This window comes from Carassius gibelio, chromosome B13 (assembly GCF_023724105.1).
Source record: "Carassius gibelio isolate Cgi1373 ecotype wild population from Czech Republic chromosome B13, carGib1.2-hapl.c, whole genome shotgun sequence".
Classification (NCBI taxonomy): domain Eukaryota; kingdom Metazoa; phylum Chordata; class Actinopteri; order Cypriniformes; family Cyprinidae; genus Carassius; species Carassius gibelio.
The window spans coordinates 24,061,890-24,081,321 of NC_068408.1; the positions used below are offsets into that span (position 1 = coordinate 24,061,890).

The window sequence follows — 19,432 nt, forward strand, 5'->3', positions numbered from 1 at the left end:
GCAGTGGAGTTCGGCAGCTTGCGTTATTAGCGCAGGCCCATCTGTAAATGTTTCTGGAGCTTTAGTGTGTAGTATTTAGTGGACACGCTCACAGCTGCTTTAAAACAGACCACTGCTTTGTGCAGTCACCCTGTGCCCTCTCTGACCTCTACCTGCACTGCAGAGCAAACAGACAGTCCGGAGAAGAGAAAGGATGAGAGGGAGAGAGGAGAGCGCTGGTGGAGCTCTGTTAATTCTTCCATATCTAAGCCTCTTTGCGGAGGCTGTCTTTGTCTTCAAAGACCGAGTCATTAAGGACTAATCCTATCACTCCACCTAATCTGAAGTTGTGGAGTCAGAGTCCAGCTTTCCCTAAAATGGCCTTTGTAGAGGCCAAATAGACACAGTTAGGTTTTAGTCAAGAGCATCCAAAAGTGCCCCTCGCCTCTTTTTTGCGACCCCGGCCCTTCAGGCTCAATCCTCCCCAAGAATTTAATGGAGTGCCGTTAATGAATCTTCCCCCCTGCTCTGTTCACTACAGAAAAAAGGGTGCCGCTCTCTTTCACTAAAGATCAGCCTGGTTCATTTTGTGGAAACTACATAGACATTGAGACTACACTGAAAAAAAAGTCTTCAGTCTTTATGATTTAATGTCTTACTGTCATTATTTGTGAAAGTTACCACCAATCATTTCAAAGTAAATCCTACCCTAGTAATATTCGCTTTATTCTTGAACTTCCTATCGCATTTAAACTCGAATATGTCCTTACATCCTGGTTTTGAAGCGTGCTTTATAGCAGCATGACGTGGATTTTCCCCCAGCTCTGTTTGAGGACAGCTGTTCCTAAACACACTGTTAAGGCATAGCTGTCTGCTGGATGAAACCGTTAAGAGAGCATTGCTCAAATAGTTCAAACCATTTGATTCTGGAGAGCACTGGAGGGGAGTGTTTACATAGTGTCTTTCTGGGGCTTGTTAGCCAGGCCGTTGTGGAGAGAGCTGGGTCTGCTCTGGTGGACTGGAGTGCTTTTGGCAGTTGCCCACCCGATTCGACTAGATGTGGCTTAATTAGGCTCAGACAAAACTTTGTAAACATCTTAAGGTGCGTGTTCCTTATCAGGAGCTGAAGCAGGGAATGAAAGATCACGAAGTAACCCAAGCAGATGCTATATTGTCTGGTAAGGGAAGCATTTTGGTTAATATATGTTTGTGGGAGCCAAGTTTGCAGAAATGTCCTGACAAGAATCCCGTCAAGGATACGTCCAGGTCATATTTCTTGCCAAAATCAGAAGTAAGAAATAAGCCTATTTTTAGGACATATTTTTGGCTTCTGTTGACATGACAGTTACACACTTTCCTTCTTTGCAGTGTAAAGTCATTTATAGATGCATAGAAAGATGCAAAAAAGTGTGCAAATAAACACAATAAAAAATACCTTAAACATTCAGCATTCAGTGTGTAGATGTTTCAATGAGGTCACTGCTGTTATTTTAAAGTTGAATAGAAAACAATAATTTAGGATTTGTAAACTTTAATATAAAGTTTCTTCTGAAAAAAATAAAAATAAAATAAAAATCTTACATTTATAATTGTGATCAATTAATAATAATAAAATATACAGAAGACCTTAAACTGAAACTGTTCAAAAGTGCGGGATTTGTAGAAAGTCTCACCAAGGCTGCCTTCATTTGATCAAAATTAAAGTTTGATGCATCCTTGCATCCTTGCATTAAAAAATAAATAAATAAATAAAATAAATTTTGAAGATGTTGTGTATCTATAATGGTAGTACTATACAATATATAATTTAATAGTAATAGAAAATAAAGAACAGTGAAAGTAAACTCACATACATTTATTTGAAACACAGATTTGCATTATACCCACTATGGAAACATGTCAACACTATTATAATCAATTCGTATGTATTTTATGAAGTGGCTAATTCGTAAGACCTCACTCGTACGATTTTGTTTGATTCGAGTGATTGTTAGGTTTAGGGGCTGGGTTAGGTGTAGGTCATTCGTGCAAATTCATACAAATTGTGCAACTCGTAAAATATGTACGATTTAGCAAAAATCGCAAGAATTTGTACGATTAAGTTCATACGAATTAGCCACCGCGTTAAATATGGACGAATTGCCATGACATCGGGCTGGATATGTTATCTTGCATTTTGTTTATTTATGTATCTATGTATTTATTTAATATGGTATATTGCACATTAATTCCATGTAGAGACTCACATACCCACCTTCAACGATGAAGCCTTGTGTCTGTTGTTCTGCTTTTATCGTCACTGGAGGAACAAATGAAACCCATGTGTTGTTCAAGTGTAATTATAGTGTTGTAAAGTGACAGAACAACAAGAGTGTAGTTTTACCGTGCCGTAAATGCAGGTACGAGTCTTTATCAAGGGATCTCATGTTGCAGGGATGCTGGTCTGGGAACCCTGATCCTGCCCATGGAGACACAAACGGCCCTCACTGTGGCTCCAGGGCCCCCACCCACACCAGGCATTACACCAACACCGAAGGGTCAGGGGTCAGTCTCTAAAATGTTTATTCTCCATCCTGTGATTTTGAACCCCCCCCCCCCCCCCCCCTCTATTTTGGTAGGAGCCCCAAATTTTAAAATGACTTCAAATGTGTATTTTTGTTGTCACAGACTGGAGCTCTGAGAGATTGCTGGGGTGTGTTTATGAACACTGTCTCCGATGGTAAAGATCAACGGCTGCTCTGTATTTTATAGGTTATATTTTATTTGAGTTCTTTTTATTTGAGCCTTTGCATATATTTTTATATGCAAAGGCATGCATTTGTCATCTTCATTTGGTTAAACATGAATTACTAAAATAACTAAACTAAAATTAATAAAAAGTAAAACTCTCTCTCTCTCTCTCTCTCTCTCTCTCTCTCTCTCTCTCTATATATATATATATATATATATATATATATATATACTTTTTATATTTTATACTTTAAAAAAATGCCAGAAACACACAACATTACTAAAACCTTAACTAAAATTAAAGTGAAAGTATAAAAGAAATTATGACAATAACATCTAACTCAAAATAGTAACATATGATACTAAAATAACACGGTATAATATAAACCAGTGCTTACGATAGCCTAGAAATACTTTAATGACACATTTAATAAAATTTCCACGAGGCACATTAGTTCATGAAAATAAATAACAACCTGTCGTATAATAAGTCCCATTCACACTAGCTAAATATGTATTTGACTTTTTTTTTTTTTTTTTTGAATATATATTTCCATTACCTGCAAAAAAAAACAACAAAAAAAAAACACAGAATATATTTTCTAATAAAGAAAATATCATCTATATGTCAACAAAGTCACAGATGACAAACACGGCTAGCTCATGCCCGTAACAACCTTCTTGTAAAGCCACACAATCACTATAGGGGTGTAAAACTCTGACAGCTTGTTATCTTTCAGTGACAGAAGCCAAATCAGCCTGGCTTACCGACCCAATGTAAATCAGCAGCGTAAAATAAGCAATGGCTAAATCAGCCAGAGACAGAGAGGCTCTTTGTTGCAGCGTGCAGATTAATATCTTAAGCGTGTACCATTGTTCAGAGTTATGTCACCAGTGGCCGTAATGATATCTTGAATTAATGAAGTGATGAAAGCGGCGAGGGAGAGGCCTGTGATTTACAGGATTGCTTTTAGCTGATGCACACCACCATCACTGGAGATAAATCAGCCGCTGGGAGCCATGGGGGAAAATGAATGGATCTGCACAGGGGTTTACAGTTCAATTAGTAAGGCACAAGGACGCCAGCACAATCTAATTCGCCCGGCCAGGTGTTTGGATGAAATGAAACAACGGAAGATGTATGTTCTGTTGATGGAGGGACATCTTCGGTCTTTTGCTGAGTTTCCATCTGAGTTATGCTTACCGTAAACACATTATTTCAGAATTTGTTTCGATGTTATGACTTCAAGGCAAATTCAATAATTTCAAGGCAAAGTGTGTTATTCTTGCAGATAATAATTCTAAATAACAGGATTGGTTGCTCAAAGAGACAGTCCCGCCCTAAACTCACGCTATTGGTCTGACTGATTAAGATGCAGGGTTTCAATAGAACCAGAAATGTTGTCCCCAAATGGTCCATCTAGAAATATTTTAACAGAAAAAACAAAACAAAAAAACGATCAAACGTGTGTAACTGATAATGGCTATAGTTCGCCCTGATTACTACCAACCCGAGCCGGCTCCTCAGTAAAGCAGAATGACCTCCACATGCCCTGACCTTCCTTTTATTCTGCTTAAGAGGCAGGCTTAGGTAACTGCTGAGGTAACTGATGCCACTTTCTCAGAAAATCAATAATTAAATTCGGTCCTACATGGACCGGTGGCCTGCACCTGAACTGGAGTTTTGTATTCCATTCCCCCCCAAAGTGGTCCAGCATTCGCTCCAGATTACTTTCCGCCATGTCAGATCACATATGCCACCAGTCAAAAGTTGGGACACGCACACTCATTGTTTATTATTTCTATTTTGCACATTTTAGAGTAATGGTAAAATCCGTAATGAAAAGTGGATGCATAGAAATGATAAAATACTCAAAAGAAATATATATAATAATTATAATAATAATAAATAAACACAACTTTACAATGCAAGGATGCATTACTTAACAGGATTAAAGGAGATCCCATGCTGAACACTTGTTGACTGATTTGTTTATTAATTTCACTAATTTTAATTGTTAGTTGTTTTTTTTTTTTATTAATTCAAGTATATTTACACACCGATAGTGTACATAATCTGTTGCAATACACGTTTTAGCATTTGATAAGTTTGGGCTGAGGAAAGGAAAATAACTATTTTTATTCGGCAAGGACGCATTCAGTTGATCAAAAGTAACAGGAAAGATATTTAAAATGTGTCCAAGGATTTCTATTATTAAATTATTATTTTTTTTTTTTTTACTTTCTATTCCTCAAAGGATCCTTCAAAATGTATCATGGTTTCCACAAAAAAATATTAAGCAACTCAACTGTTTTAAACATTGGTAACAATAATAAAAGTTTATTTTTTAAGCAGCAAATCAGTTGGAGTAATGATGCTGAAAATTCAGCTCTGCATAACAGGAATTCAAAATATTAAACAAGTAAACAATTATTTTACATGCTAATAATATTTCACAGTATTACTGCATTTTTGATCAAATAATTGCAGCCTCTGTGAGCACAAGAAACGTTTACAACTTTTCAAAATCTCAGTGATCTCACTCCAAACTGTTGAACGGTAACTCTTTGAGGTCATGCTATAACATCAATTCTCAGCTGTCAGTTTCCTGTATATGTATAAAGGGTGTTGTGGCATTGCCGTGCTGTAGTTATCACCTTATCTGATGCTGTGTTTTGTTGAAGTGAGCTGTAAACTCATTTAACGGGGTGCTGCGTGTGACAGTGGTGTAAACTTCTCTCTCCAGCAGCACCTCAGTGTAAACCACATTCCCTGTGGCCCAGCTCAGCGCTCCTGTTCCCAGACCATTTGTTCACAAATGCAATCCTGTTTCCCGTGGCATGAGAGCTTCACCTTGAGAGTGAGAAAAACTTGTTTGTGTTTGTGTCATTTGACTTGATTTAAATGATTTAAACGTACTTCTCCGCAGTTACTTTCATTGTTAAAATTATAGTGGTTTTTGCCTTTTGAAACTACTACTTTTAAATGTTTATTTTCATACATTTTTGGACTTTGCATGTGATTGCAGATCAATGCACACACATACACATGACCAGCGATGGCCAAGCTAATGTTTGTCTGAAAGCAGCCCGTTTCGCTTTGGAGCACCTCTCTCACTGTGGTTTAAGTTTCCTTTAGAGATTCGGAGAGACCCACAGCGTCAGACCCCATTCAGTCTATTGTTAATCCAGAGCGTCTACAATCAAAGTGTGGAGTGTTTGGGTCAGAAGCCCCAGCGATTGTGGCCTACCCCAGGGCAAGAGCGTGGCCCCCAGAGACACAAGCTCACCAACCTCCTTTACACCGCACAGCTCTGAGGTTTAGCCTGGGGACTCGAGTGCTTCGAGAGCTAATGACCCACTCCAGAGATGTTTGCTTGATTGAGTACGTGGTTGACTTGAAGGCTACCTTTTTCCTCATATTGATCCACAGGTGAGGTCTTCTGTTTCACTTCAAAACAGCCACCTCATCAATCAAACTTAACAGAAAAAGGGAAATCATAATAGTAGATGTTAATTCATTCATTCATTCATTTATGCATTCATCCAACTATACATCCATCTATCAAATATCAAGTTTTCTGGCTTTCATTCCAATTTGGCAGAAATAAATAAATAAATACATGACGATGACTCCTCTTGAACTTATGTGCGTATACAAATGTTTGTCCAATGAAAATCTCCTTAGATGAGGATGTCCTTCCCCTTAATACTCATCAGTCAATTTGAACTATTAAAGGGAAATTGTAGTAGTAAAGTGTAAATCAAAGAAGAAGCAATGTAAATCAAAGTGGTAACACTTTACAATGAGGTTAACGGTAATTACTGCATTCACTAATATTAACTATATGAGCAATACATTACAGGATTTATTCATCTTTGTTAATGTTAGTAAAAGTACTGTCCATTGTTAGTTCATGTTAGCTCAGGTCCATTCATTAATATTAACAGATAAAGCTTTGGATTTAAATGATGTAATTAATATGAGTTGAGATTAATAAATGCATAAGTATTTTTCATTGTTTTGTAGTGTTAACAAATGAAAACTTATTATGAAGTGTTACCACAGAACTTTGTTATTATTAGTATCAATTTGTGTGTGTGTGTGGCTTTGTCTGTTGCCATTGAGATAATTTGTTTTCTATAGTGCACTAAAATTAACTTGACAGATACTAGACTAAATTAAAATGACATTGATGACTCTTCTCGCAGCAATGTGCATATCCACATTCTTGTCCGATGATACTCACTTTTAGATATCAAACCGCATAATATGGTTCAAGGCTAAATGTTCAACACTAGAAAGAAAACTATGTTGGTCAAGCCATTTTAAAGGTTTTTCAGAGATGGTGTAACCTCATGAGGTTGATTAAATTTCTCATTTTTACAGTCCAGGCTCATGTATACCCTTAGTTGGCATTGATGGGGCTGTACAGAAAAGTACATCTAAAAACATGGCTTATGTCTTCAGTATGCAGAAGCTCTGAATGTAAGGAGGCAGATGTGATGATGACCAAGAAGTACGCTGGGATGGTCTTAATTTTAAGACACCCTCTCAGCGTGTGGCTCATTAGAGTGTGCTGGTCCTCTCTGTGTCCTTGCACGAATATATGGGTCTTCACACGTCCTCCGCAAAAGCACTCTTTCTTTTTCCCCCTCTTCTCTCTTTCTCTCAAAGGTGCTGATCAATTCACAGCCTCCTCTGGAGGTGTGAGACTCATCCCTGCACTTTGTGATTGGCTCAGGCGGGAGAGAACGACAAACCCTCCGTCGTTCGCTCCCGTTCTCTTTCTCCCCTTCGCGCTATCTCTCATTGAGGGCAGCGGCCTACTCTTTTCACCTCTGGGCTGTGCCAGCCTGTGGCCAGGCTTCGGTCAAATGAAATCACACTAATCAAACTCCCCCCTCTCCTTCTGCCTCTCTCCCCCACTTTCTCCTCCTCTCTCGTGGCTCGGAGCCCATTAGCACACCTGAAATAATAACTCAAGTGACAAATGTTTTGGCACTTATAGCTGATAGACCAAGAGAAAGGGTGGGAGAGAGCACACCACGCTCTCGGAGACTCAGACACGGTATTTTCCAATCCCAACTGTGTCAAAAGGGCAAGCTGACAAATTCAGAAATCATCCTATGTGAAGACTCCAAAGCTTGATGTTAATAGTAAAAACACAAATCCAAGTCCAAGTGTTTGTGTGTTGTTTTTAATAGAAATATCATTATCAAGACATTGACAGTGAGTTTCATTAATAACATGTTGTTTTAACAGTGCTCTTATAATGTAACAATATACTGATATCTCACAATGGCTTTTTTATGCTAATAATCTACTGATATTTATTGGAGACTTCGCTATGCATCTTTCTTAATGTAAAATCTAGTAATTATCTGTAGCAAAGAAAATGTATTACAATACTTAAACCTTAAAGGAAATTAAGTAAACGCTGTCGTATATAATTTGTGTAGAACATAATTTGCAGACAGAAACTTCAGGAAGACAACGAGCAATTTATTTAGTTCATTTTAGCTTTAGCCTATTAATAACGCGAACAAAAGTGAAGTGAAACAAACATTATCCAAAAGCACAACAGTATCATCTCATACCACTTTGATAAACGACTTTTATTTTATTTTTTATTCATGTTAGAATAAACATTTTGTAAAGATGATTAAGCCTAGATTTTTCCATATGATCCGTCATCAAACAAATACTTTGTCATGTTGTATATATTAATTAATACATAGCCTATACAGCCTCCTATACTGTCTTAATCGATTATCATTATAATTAAACTAAGAGTTAGTGTTTTAACGGTTATTTTAGTTCATTTCGCCTGTTTTTGTGCGTGTCAGAGAAGTCATTCCGTCTCATTAAGAAACAAAGAAAGAAAATTCTGTATGTTTCCAGCAGAAGGCGCACATGATCAAGCATACAGGTCACTGCAAGCCTTTGCATACGATAAATATGTTTTTCTTTTGGATCTTGTGTGGTAGTTTACATGATCGCAAATCCAATAGGCCTGCAGTGCATTTCTCAAATATGAAAGTTTGTTAAAATAATGCATTTAAGCACAAATAAAGCAAGCATAAATTCAACAACAACACAGTTAAAATCAAATTAAACCACAACGCCAAATAAAACAGAACAACACTCATTAATAATTGTTATTAGACCTATGAATATGTACATTTAAAATACATAAGTACTCAGTCAAAATAGCGCGTTCTTCTTAATGTTCCCAATTAATAAAATGTAAGTAAAGGTTAAATTTCCTCATTTCAACTACACCTGTAATATATATATATATATATATATATATATATATATATATATATATATATATATATATATATATATATATATATATATATATATTAGCCAGTGTCTTTTTCCTTCCGACTTTTTACCTGATCTGATCAATGTACGTATAGCCTAAAAAACGTATGAATTATATAATATATAAATTGGCCAAAGTTTTTTTATATAGTTTTACAGTTTTGTCATCATATTATATGTGTAACCTTGTGAGGTCAATGAATTTAATTTTCCTCACGATTAGTAAATACTCATTCCCTTGTATTATTTTATTAGCTATTAATTGTCTGAAGCGTCTCTGTTGCGCGCTTGGATAAGGCAACTCTTAAAATAAAGAGATACACGATTATTTGAATATTCACACACTTCACAGTTGACGAGCACTTGAAACACGCTGTAAGAGCATTATAACCAGGCAGTGGCAAGATCAAGAAAAAGTTAGTAGCCTGCTGATTTATCCCAGCGCGTCTTACCCATTCCCGATAGTCTTGTAACTTTGAGGCAGTTGTCAGGAGTGGAGATGGCAGGGTTCACTGCTGACTGGCCCCTGGTCGCAGATTGCTGCGGGGGGATATAAAGGATGACCTCCGTTTGACTTCTGAACCACAGCGGCTTGCTGATTTCAATAGCGACTTAGAAAGATTCAAATGAATAACAAATATTGAGGCATAATGTAATAAACATCCAAATGACTTGATGCGTCCCAACACGTTCTTGTTTTCAAGATTAGGACTAAAATGAATTTCTGTTAGATGGATTTATTTAAAGGCCCTTTCTTCTAAAAATAGGCATTTTTTTTATATGCCATTTTATACTTAATTTACTATGCACTGTGTAGGTTTTTACATATTTCCCTAATTATATTTGAATTAACAACATAAATTAAGTTATATAAAACAATTTAAGCACACTCAATCCCATTGCACAGTTGTACAAATGTCGCAATTGATGCAGAGATATGCTTTATCTTTTCTTTTCTTTTTTTTTTCCTTTTTGATAATGCATCAGGCGCACAGTTCAATTTACTCGGTAAACAGTCGGATTTGTTTTTAAACTCCCAATTTAATTTCACCTCCATAGATCCACATCTCTTTCTAAACCCAAATTATCCGAAATGATGGCATTAACTCACTGATGCGTGCTGCAATCTGCTGACCCTCACTAAAAGGCAACCTAAACAGTGAAAGTCCTTGCCCTCATTGTGCTCTATAGCGTGCTTTTATAGATGCTAATTGAAGGAACTTAATTACTTTATAATGCTATTCTGGTACTGTGACAGCAGTTAAGCGTTTGGGAAAGCACAGCTTTCATGCCATCCCGTTTGCTTCTCACATAATTGAGACAGACACAAAACTAATGTTGAGATCACAGACATCAATAAAACACTTGAGTTAAATAACAACTAACTCTAATATATGTTAAATCTGCAACACATGCTCTACTGAAATTAAACGAATAATTTAGATAAACTTAAACCTTATTGTCATAGTACGTATACCTGAAAAAGACATTACCCTACTTACCTATTTAACGCGAGCGTGTTTATCTGTTGTACGGCGTCGAGTTGGGCATATATCTGTCTATCTGTTGCATGAATCCTCCTTTCACAAGTCCACATCAGATCCCTCGCCCGCGTTACTCGCACCCTTCGTTTGCCGAGCGCTTTGGGGATTTGATAGTCATTTCTTGCCTGTAAATGTGCGCGGTGATCCGCTGCTCTTCCGCGCGGAGCGAGGGTTGTGTGATGCTCGCGGCAGCTGATAAGACACTGTTCCTTGCGTTAATCGCTTCTGATCGATGACACATGCTCCTCAGAAAAACTTCACACACCTTGTCACCGGGTCAGTTGTATTGCCCACAAAGGTGCACTTCAGCCTACAACAGTCAGTGTGTGTCTAAAGCCTCTTATTCAGCTATTTCATTAGAGCATTTTATGAAATGTGCATTAGGCTATTTATATCAACAGAAAGGTTCCTTTATTTAGGCAGGTGTTTGTTTAAATTTACCAGAACACAAACCATTTCTCCAAATTGTAAATCTGAATATGTTGCACTGTAGAGACTGGCACTGAACCTACTGGAATGCCTGTTAAAAGTTCTATCCAGGACTTGGAGCGATAAGAATAGGGATATGATGACACGAAAGAGTTCTGGTCAGAGGAAACAAAACGAAACAAACAAACAGAAAAATATCATTGTAGCATACAATCTCGGTTTTCATTTTAACTACAAAATAAATAAGTAAATATACAATCACATTTAAATATTGCAAATGATTATTATCTTTTATCAGTGAGTAGGCTGTTATGTGTGTGTGTGTGTGTGTGTGTGTGTGTGTGTGTGTGTGTGTGTGAAAGGGAGAGAGAGAGAGTAGCATTAGAACAAAACAGAATACAAAGACTGCATTTTCCCTCCAGATTACAATATTTTCATTCCACCCTTTCTTCATTTATGGAAGCATATCGACCGATAAATTAATGATTGATCATTCTTTGAACCAATAGACGACTTGATACACTGTAGCACGCTTTCATTGGACACTGCACCAAACTCCTTAGATCCTACAGTAAGTGGATGAGCCCATTCACAAATGGCGGGGGTGTTTTGGCTGAGAGCGCACGCAGCACTGATGAAACGCAGCATATGCTGTTTCTGAAAAATGATGTTTGTGTGAAATGTAAAGCACACAGGTATATGGCAAAATACAATAGTTCGTATTATTAGTGCAGTTAATTTCTACAGGCTTCCGCGTAAAACACGGGCGCGCGGGAAAACCTCATTACGCACACTGAACATGGTTTCCAAGTTTCAGGACTATTGTAAATAACGCTCTCCCATTTGGATACTCTGATCAATAAGTGATATTAAACAGTGTGTCAACAGTGACCTGCTGTGAAAGAGCCCACTTTCCACATGTAGCTATATTTAAAGCATTGTTTTTATATAGCTAAACACCTACATGACTTTATATATTGCGTGTCTTGGCACGCATAACGAGCGCAGAGCAACCTAGAGCTCGGTTCATGTTGAATCGTGGTAGTAGTGGGCTGCGCTTTTCTGCGTCCCACACATCTCACCCCCCTGCTTTGTTTGGAACTTGATGTGGCCCATCGCATTGTGCAAGACGCGACCTGTTATGGCCCCCACTACTTCCGGGTTTCAGCAGTCTGGTCCAGATTCAGCTGCTGAGCCGCGTTCAACACACACTCACTGTACACAAACGGGGAAAGGCAGCTCGCAGCATCGATCGTGGCTCCTTTAAGAAAAACTAAGCCAGAATTATCAGCCCACCTCCTCTTGATCTCATTTAGAAGCTATTGCATAAAAAATCAACTCAGGAGCCGAGACTGATCAAAGAAACGAGAGAGAGCTTCATTTTTGTGCGTTCGAGTAGTATTCTCGTTAGGGCTGCTAACCAGTGGAAGCGCGCGGAGGATCATCATTCATTCAGCACTTTGACAAGCTCGCGTTTGATTGATTGACAGCCGGAGTGGCAAAAAGCCATGAGATGCGCTAGTTTTGTTTGAGGGGCTATTTTCATACTGCTTCGGAAAAGAAGATTTTGCGCGATCCTTGTCGCTGTCCACGGGAAAGAAAGCGAAGGGGACCTATTCGCTGAACGCGCCTGGCTGAACTTGTGGTGAAGGACTGGCTTCATCGCTCGCTTGAAAGAGGCAGTTGGATTTTTTGGGAAACATATCCCAAGTTTGGAATTTGCGTGCTTCTTTCCTATTCACCCTGGCCTCATAGGGGATATATTTTTGATTAAAGGAAGCCGAGGGAGTGCGGAGGGCGATGGCGCAGAGGGTACGTATCCCGAAAGTTTTCTTCGACTCCGTGTTGTTGAATGCAGTTGGAAATTCTGAAACGTGGCCGATGACATTCAGACTCGCAGTCAAACTTTCTCTTCTTTTGCGTGCCTGTTGTGTTGTAACGTTCAACTTTACATCGCTCACATGCAGGCATGTGTCTTAGTTTTGAGACACTAAAATGTTTTTTAACAGAACACTCTCTAATTACGTTTGACAGGGAGCAATTCCTAATGTTTTAAACCATAGTTTTTCTATATGCACTGCATTTGTTTAAGTTTCTTTAGTATAGTCATGGGGACAAAAAATAAAATAAAAAATAAAATAATAATAAAAACTTTACAACTATTGGAATAGTTTTACTCTCAAAACTAAAAGTTATTACAATACATGTTATGAATATTACATTTTGCAGGAATATTATTAAGGAGTTCAACAAATTCAACTCAGCTATATTGTTTACGTATTTTATACAAAATAGTCTCCTATTCAAACAGCATTCCAATGATACATAGGCTAGTTGTGCGCTTTAACTCGTAAAGTTGACATTTACGGGTTGGACACTTTTTCTTTGCATTTGTAATCAAATGTAAACAACCACAGAGTAGATTTCTTCGCAACTTTACGACCTTTTGCTTTTGATGGGGAAAGTAACTAAATCAAGTACACTCTCTTGATTCAGAGTTTAAACAAGTTATGGTCTCGTCATCTTACTTTCTCTAAAATATCATGAAACTTATAATAATAATGATAAATTTTCTATGTCACTGATTATTTTAAATAAACTAATCAAATATTAAATTGAACTGTTAGGCTCGACTGGACAATGTAAATTAGTGTTTAATTAGACTAATCCAAAATATAGTTTATAATTAACTAGTTTTTAATTAATTTAGTTTGACAACAGTAGGGTATAATAACCTATATAATACACATTTATTACATGCAAATGACATTACTACTTCAGTTGCATTTGTAAAAATAAAAAAATAAATCACAAAAAGTGGCACAACACACCAATGCTCAGTCGTGAGATATGTATACATATAATTGTGTGTGTGTGTGTGTGTGTGTGTGTGTGATGATCTCAATAAAGCTCTAGCTCAGTACTCCATGCTGGTGTGTCCGACGCTGTATACTAAGTCTGTATGTTTCAGTCCGTTTTTGAAAAAGCACAATAGATTTTTTTTTTAAATAATAATTTATTATTATATTTTTTTAGTGTTAAAAGCACAAGATAGTCTGCTTTTACACTTGATATATTTAATAACTTTGTAATACCAGAACAAAGTGTTTTCATTTCCCAAAAGCCATACTGTTTTGTCCGAGAATATTCGATTTATATTTTTTTAGTGTTTTTTCTTTCTTTCTATGAATATATTGTGTAAGAGGTAAAAGTGACAACATGGGAATGTTGCCCTTCGTGTGTGTGTGTGCAGTACGAAGATATAACCCACTATGGGATGGACGGAGTAGGAATCCCGAGCACGATGTACGGGGACCCGCACGCCGCCAGATCCATGCAGGCCGTTCACCTGAACCACGGGCCCCAGCTCCACTCCCACCAGTACCCGCACACAGCCCACACCAACGCCATGCCGCCTGGCATGGGCTCATCCGTCAATGACGCTCTCAAAAGAGATAAAGACTCCATTTACGGGTACGTGTAGATAGCCAAGACATATTCTTTATGATTAACACATTATTTGACCTGTAATAGTTTCTGTAAAACATACTGGGAACTTAAGGCGTCATACAAGTTCTTTTTAAAAGTTACTTTTTTTCCCTAAAAGTTTTCCCCAGTAACTTTTATATCAGTCCACCGTTTGTTCTTTTTGCCTTTCTTTTTGACAGCGTTTTATTATTAATATTAGTTTGTTTTAAAAATCTTACTCGTATTTAGTTTTAAACTTCAAAATTAAAAGTTGATAAATAATAATAATAATAAAAAAACGTTTAATGTTATGTTTAAGCTATAACTTTTTCATTGTTAAAACTTCAGGCCTAGTTATTAGTTAAATGGATAGAATATATTTTTGGACAGCTGCGCAAAGTGATTACCATGAAAATTACAACATACACTGTCACAACACCATAAAGGATATTTTCCACATAGACCATAAAATGTGCAAACATATCTGTGTGTGCGGAGCTACTGCTCGAGCACAAGGCTTCTCATCACAGCGCTGTATATAAAGGCTGTTGTCGTATTAAAAACAGCGATTAATACGCAGAACATGCCATATAACTTACTCTCATTCATTATGAATTAGATACGTCCCTAAAAGTTTACACAATATATAGGCCCACTATTTAAACCATGCTTAAATTGTATGCTTGGCCTAGACTAAACGTGAGCATTTCTTAGATGCTGTGACCTCGTAGCCCACTGTTTATATTGACTGCTGTCTTTGATAATACGTGCAGGAATCTAAGTTACATGTGATCCGACACAGTATTTAACACAAGTAAAAAGCTCGTTATAATGTACGTTTATGTCGATTATTGTGTTGTCACTTACGAGTAAACATTTCATATATATATATAGATAGATGTGTGATCGTGGCGCAGTGTAAGGCTACGCTACTTTTGATTGGCGACGAATTAAAAAGTTAATTAAATCTAAATTTCTCAGATGCAAATTAGACTGTTCTAATGCTTTCAGTAGGGACCGTGTACACGGTCTCTACTGAAAACTCTGGTAAACTCTTATAAAATGTCATGTGCTAATCCAGAGCTTTCCCCGCACTGACCTCTGTGTTTTTTATTCCAGGCACCCGCTGTTCCCACTTCTAGCACTGATTTTTGAGAAATGTGAATTAGCCACTTGCACACCTCGAGAGCCCGGTGTGGCTGGGGGAGATGTGTGTTCATCAGAGTCTTTCAATGAGGATATAGCAGTGTTTGCAAAACAGGTCAGAAACAGTTTTATGGCGCAAAAAGTTTTTGCCTAATTTGTTGCGCACTTGATGCGATGTCTAGGTCTCTGTAACTTTAAATAATAATAATCACAAAAAAGAAAGAAAAAAAGAAAAGAAAACGGGGGCTGATTATTATTATTTTTTAAAGATTTTTTTTTCTCTCTCTCACAATTTTTTATTATTTACATGCATATCGTCTCAGATTCGAGCAGAAAAGCCGCTATTTTCATCAAATCCCGAGCTGGATAATTTGGTGAGTGCAAATTATTATCTTTTCTATTTTGCCTCCAAGAGTTTTAATGTATAACTTTCATAAAATATTCAGACAGTGTTCCTTAGACAGAATTGTCAGATTTTTTGATTGCATTGCTATTTGTTATGGATATTTTTTTATCCATATGTAATGCATGAATTCTTTATGTTGTCGGAGGACACACGTCCCTCTCATTAAAACATGGATTAAAGTGATAATTTATCCATAAATGAAGTATAATTTGACTTAATTGCTGTGCATTGTCTAGAAAGTGATCTCAAGTCACAAATGATCCAAAATGTCATAAATCACTTCATTTGTTTGGAACTGTCTTGGGCCTGTTTATTTCGTCACATTTAAAGTGAACTTTTTTCTTCATTGTCAATTTTCCCCAGATGATACAAGCCATTCAAGTTTTACGGTTTCATCTTTTGGAGCTCGAAAAGGTAATCAAAGTTTACCCCAATTGGCCGCTCCTCTCTTAAAAAACCTATGGGCCTCATCTGCATAAATGTATTTTTCCTGGTCTGTTGTAATTAGTGTCAAAATCAATCACGCTGCCTATTTCTCCTCCGAGTTTAATTACAATGCAACCTGCTACCACGGCCACAGATATTTCATAGCAGTAATTTCAATGTTTCTCTGCATGCTGTGCCACCTAACGTAGCCGGTAGCGCTTTTTGTACACGTATACACGTTATTCCGAAATACAGTCGAGCACGTTGATGGCACGTTTTGCGCGCTTATCTGATATCAGCACTACACTTTGGAGGAATTTTATCAACTCCTGTTTCCACGTCGAGAGTAGGGCTAGCAAGTGATTTATCGCCAAAGCATATAGTTTTACACTATTGAATACACTGGCTCCAAATCTCCAGATATTTGCATGAGCCTCAGGGTTATGTGTGTTGAGAAAACACGGGCGAAACTATAGTTTGAGCATTCAGATATAAAAGAAGAATTCTCCCCTCGTCACTGAATGTCATCCACCATATTATTCCCTTGTAAAAAGGCGGTAATGAAATAACTAGACGAAATTAAACAGTTTACCTTAAATGTCAGTCAAGCAGGTCATCTCTCTAATGGCCACAACCCCGGGAGCAGATGAATTTTACACGGGTGTTGAATACGGCGTAGCCCGTGAGTCGTCTTGTCAGTGTCAATTTTCGGCGATATCTCTATTTTGAGAGGGAGTAAAGTTATTTCTCATTCTGGATGCGTCTGATAGCTATCAGAGAAGGCCACTGGGAAAGGTTTTCCATGTCAATAGGAGTTCTGGATGCACTTGTCAGTTCGCTGTGATGACCCTTTGTGATTTCCCCTCCTCCCCCCTCCTTGCTTCCCTTGTATCTATAGGTACATGAACTCTGTGACAATTTCTGTCATCGGTACATCAGCTGTTTGAAGGGAAAGATGCCCATCGACTTGGTTATAGACGACAGAGAAGGAGGATCAAAATCAGACAGCGAAGAAATTACAAGATCATCGGGGGCCCTTGATCAGGTACGTGCAGGGGTCCATTTCTTTTCTGGCCATTCAGCTCGTCTTTTGGGTCACTTTCTCTGCCTCGCCGTTATTTGCATACGATCAAGGCTTTTAAATTCCATCGGATTGAAAAATTTGGAATAATGTGGCCCATTATTGCTTCATTACGGTTTGATCCCGGAACTGACCCGAGGAGATTAGCTCGTGAAAGCATTGCCATAAACTTGACCTGTTTCTTGTCGATTTTAATTTAGTCCTTTCCCTCTTCTTTTCTCTCGCCCGCCTTTTTTTTAACCAAACCAAACAGTTGGGCTATCTGTGGTATCTATAACTAACCAAATGGAGACATATCTATAGTAGACATTTAGAGATTTGGTGCTTTGGTTTTCTGCTGTTGTTCACGCTTCATTAGTTGCCTTGTCAGTGTTTTTGCTCAGACGAGTGCGCGCGCAGTGTTCTGCTCTCAGCCTTTTGAACAGCAGAAGCAGCGCTATTGCTCGTGTTTGAGCAGTACTGTGCCATGCAGTATTTTGTGTTTATAGGAAAATGTGTGGAATAATATTCCTCTATGCCTTTTTAATATGCGGCAGCTCATTCTTGTCCTTAGGATCCTTTGACGTCGTTCAACAATAACGCACTTTCAATTAAACTTTTACGCGTTCTTCAATGCTTTCATCTGGACACGCTGCGTAATATTTAAATAGCCTATATATTTGAAATATAATGATATAAGATGTAGTAGAGACACTTCTTTAAAATAAATAAATAAATAAATAAACGAGTGGTCATATTAAGGGGATTAGCAGATTCACCAGTATAACAAGTAATGAAGCGATTAGGCTAAATAATTTAAATCCGTCATCTTCCATATGGCTGAGTGATCGAGTAAAGCATTGACCAGTTGTGGCTTTCCAATGACTGCGTCGGCCACCAGTTTATATCTGAGGGAGAGAAAACCCTGTCCCATTCATTACCGGACAGAGCCTCCAATAAAATGACATTTGGCTGCTTTAGTCTTTTCTACCTCGGCTGTGTTAATGGATATGTTAATGAGCGGATCTGCACAGATAATGCATCTAATTCAAAGCCAGCATTAAACAGCATAATGTCAATTTTGTTTATCGGAGAGCACGTGTCATCATTTTTGACTAAATGCATTATTGAGAAGAGATGAATTTAAGCGATAAAAATAAATTAGGCTTATATGAAGACCCCTGGGTACGTAGCTTGATAAGAGCAATTTATGCTTTGCTGAAAGCCACCAATACAGTTCTTTAATTTAGGCTAGTTTAAGATAAAGACATGCCCTATTTATTTATTTATTTTTCTTGACGCGTAACACCTAAATATTAGGGTTTGTATTAAGTATTTACGTCTTCGTGAAAGTCTGTTTGCCTAATGTAAGCTGACTAACTTTTTAGAAGTTTGCTACTGCGAGGTAGAATCTGTTTTTATTTTATTAAGAATCCTAAAAAAATGCCTCTAGTTAGAAAGATACTCATTGAAATTTTAAAGAGGTTTTAAACTTAAATAAAAGTACATTAAAATAAGTTTAAACTAGATGCGTATGGGCGGTTTTTTGATTAACAGCTACAGAGTTAAAGCTTGACTTCAGGTCCTATATGTATTTTACATCTCTCTCTCTCACACTCTTTTTTTTTTTTTTTTTTTTTTTTTTTTTTTTTTGTGGTTACATTTCTGAGTTTGCTAGGCGGTGACATCCCTAACGAATTTGCGTCGCTCATGCATTATCTCGTTCCATATGTATTTTTAATATATGCCCTCGGGCATAAAGTTGAATTGGACTAGAAAAAAAAAAAATCTCCTTTGTGCAAATTCTCAACAATGTTAACAAGAGGGAGAGAGGCGGTTCATTTATTCAAAGGCCAATTTATTCCAGCAGGAATAGGCCTACTGCAGCATAAGAAAATCAGAAATATACA

At 37.5% G+C, this 19,432-nt stretch overlaps 1 protein-coding gene and 2 long non-coding RNA genes across 5 annotated transcripts in view; 2 read left to right on the forward strand and 1 right to left on the reverse strand.

Moving 5' to 3' along the window:
* The first annotated feature begins 928 nt into the window (after nucleotides 1-928).
* On the forward strand, nucleotides 929-5,575 carry LOC127969925 (uncharacterized). 2 transcript variants are annotated; one of them, XR_008156415.1, is made up of 3 exons: nucleotides 929-1,157; nucleotides 2,413-2,523; nucleotides 5,457-5,575. It is a non-coding gene; the product is annotated as an uncharacterized LOC127969925 (long non-coding RNA). The 2 variants fall into 2 exon arrangements; XR_008156416.1 differs by lacking the exon at nucleotides 5,457-5,575 and adding an exon at nucleotides 2,647-2,755.
* A 477-nt stretch (nucleotides 5,576-6,052) lies between these two features.
* LOC127969924 (uncharacterized) lies at nucleotides 6,053-11,478 on the reverse strand. The gene is made up of 3 exons (XR_008156414.1): nucleotides 10,546-11,478; nucleotides 9,496-9,654; nucleotides 6,053-6,188 (listed from the first exon to the last, which is right to left on the reverse strand). It is a non-coding gene; the product is annotated as an uncharacterized LOC127969924 (long non-coding RNA).
* Nucleotides 11,479-12,180: 702 nt separating this feature from the next.
* meis1b (Meis homeobox 1 b) overlaps nucleotides 12,181-19,432 on the forward strand; it is a 61,100-nt gene continuing 53,848 nt past the window's right edge. For both annotated transcript variants that reach the window (XM_052572351.1, XM_052572352.1), the window contains exons 1-6: nucleotides 12,181-12,828; nucleotides 14,270-14,490; nucleotides 15,604-15,745; nucleotides 15,954-16,004; nucleotides 16,400-16,450; nucleotides 17,361-17,507. In XM_052572351.1, the coding sequence (XP_052428311.1) occupies nucleotides 12,817-12,828; nucleotides 14,270-14,490; nucleotides 15,604-15,745; nucleotides 15,954-16,004; nucleotides 16,400-16,450; nucleotides 17,361-17,507 (624 nt within the window). In that variant the 5' untranslated portion in view covers nucleotides 12,181-12,816. The remainder of the gene's footprint in view (nucleotides 12,829-14,269; nucleotides 14,491-15,603; nucleotides 15,746-15,953; nucleotides 16,005-16,399; nucleotides 16,451-17,360; nucleotides 17,508-19,432) is intronic.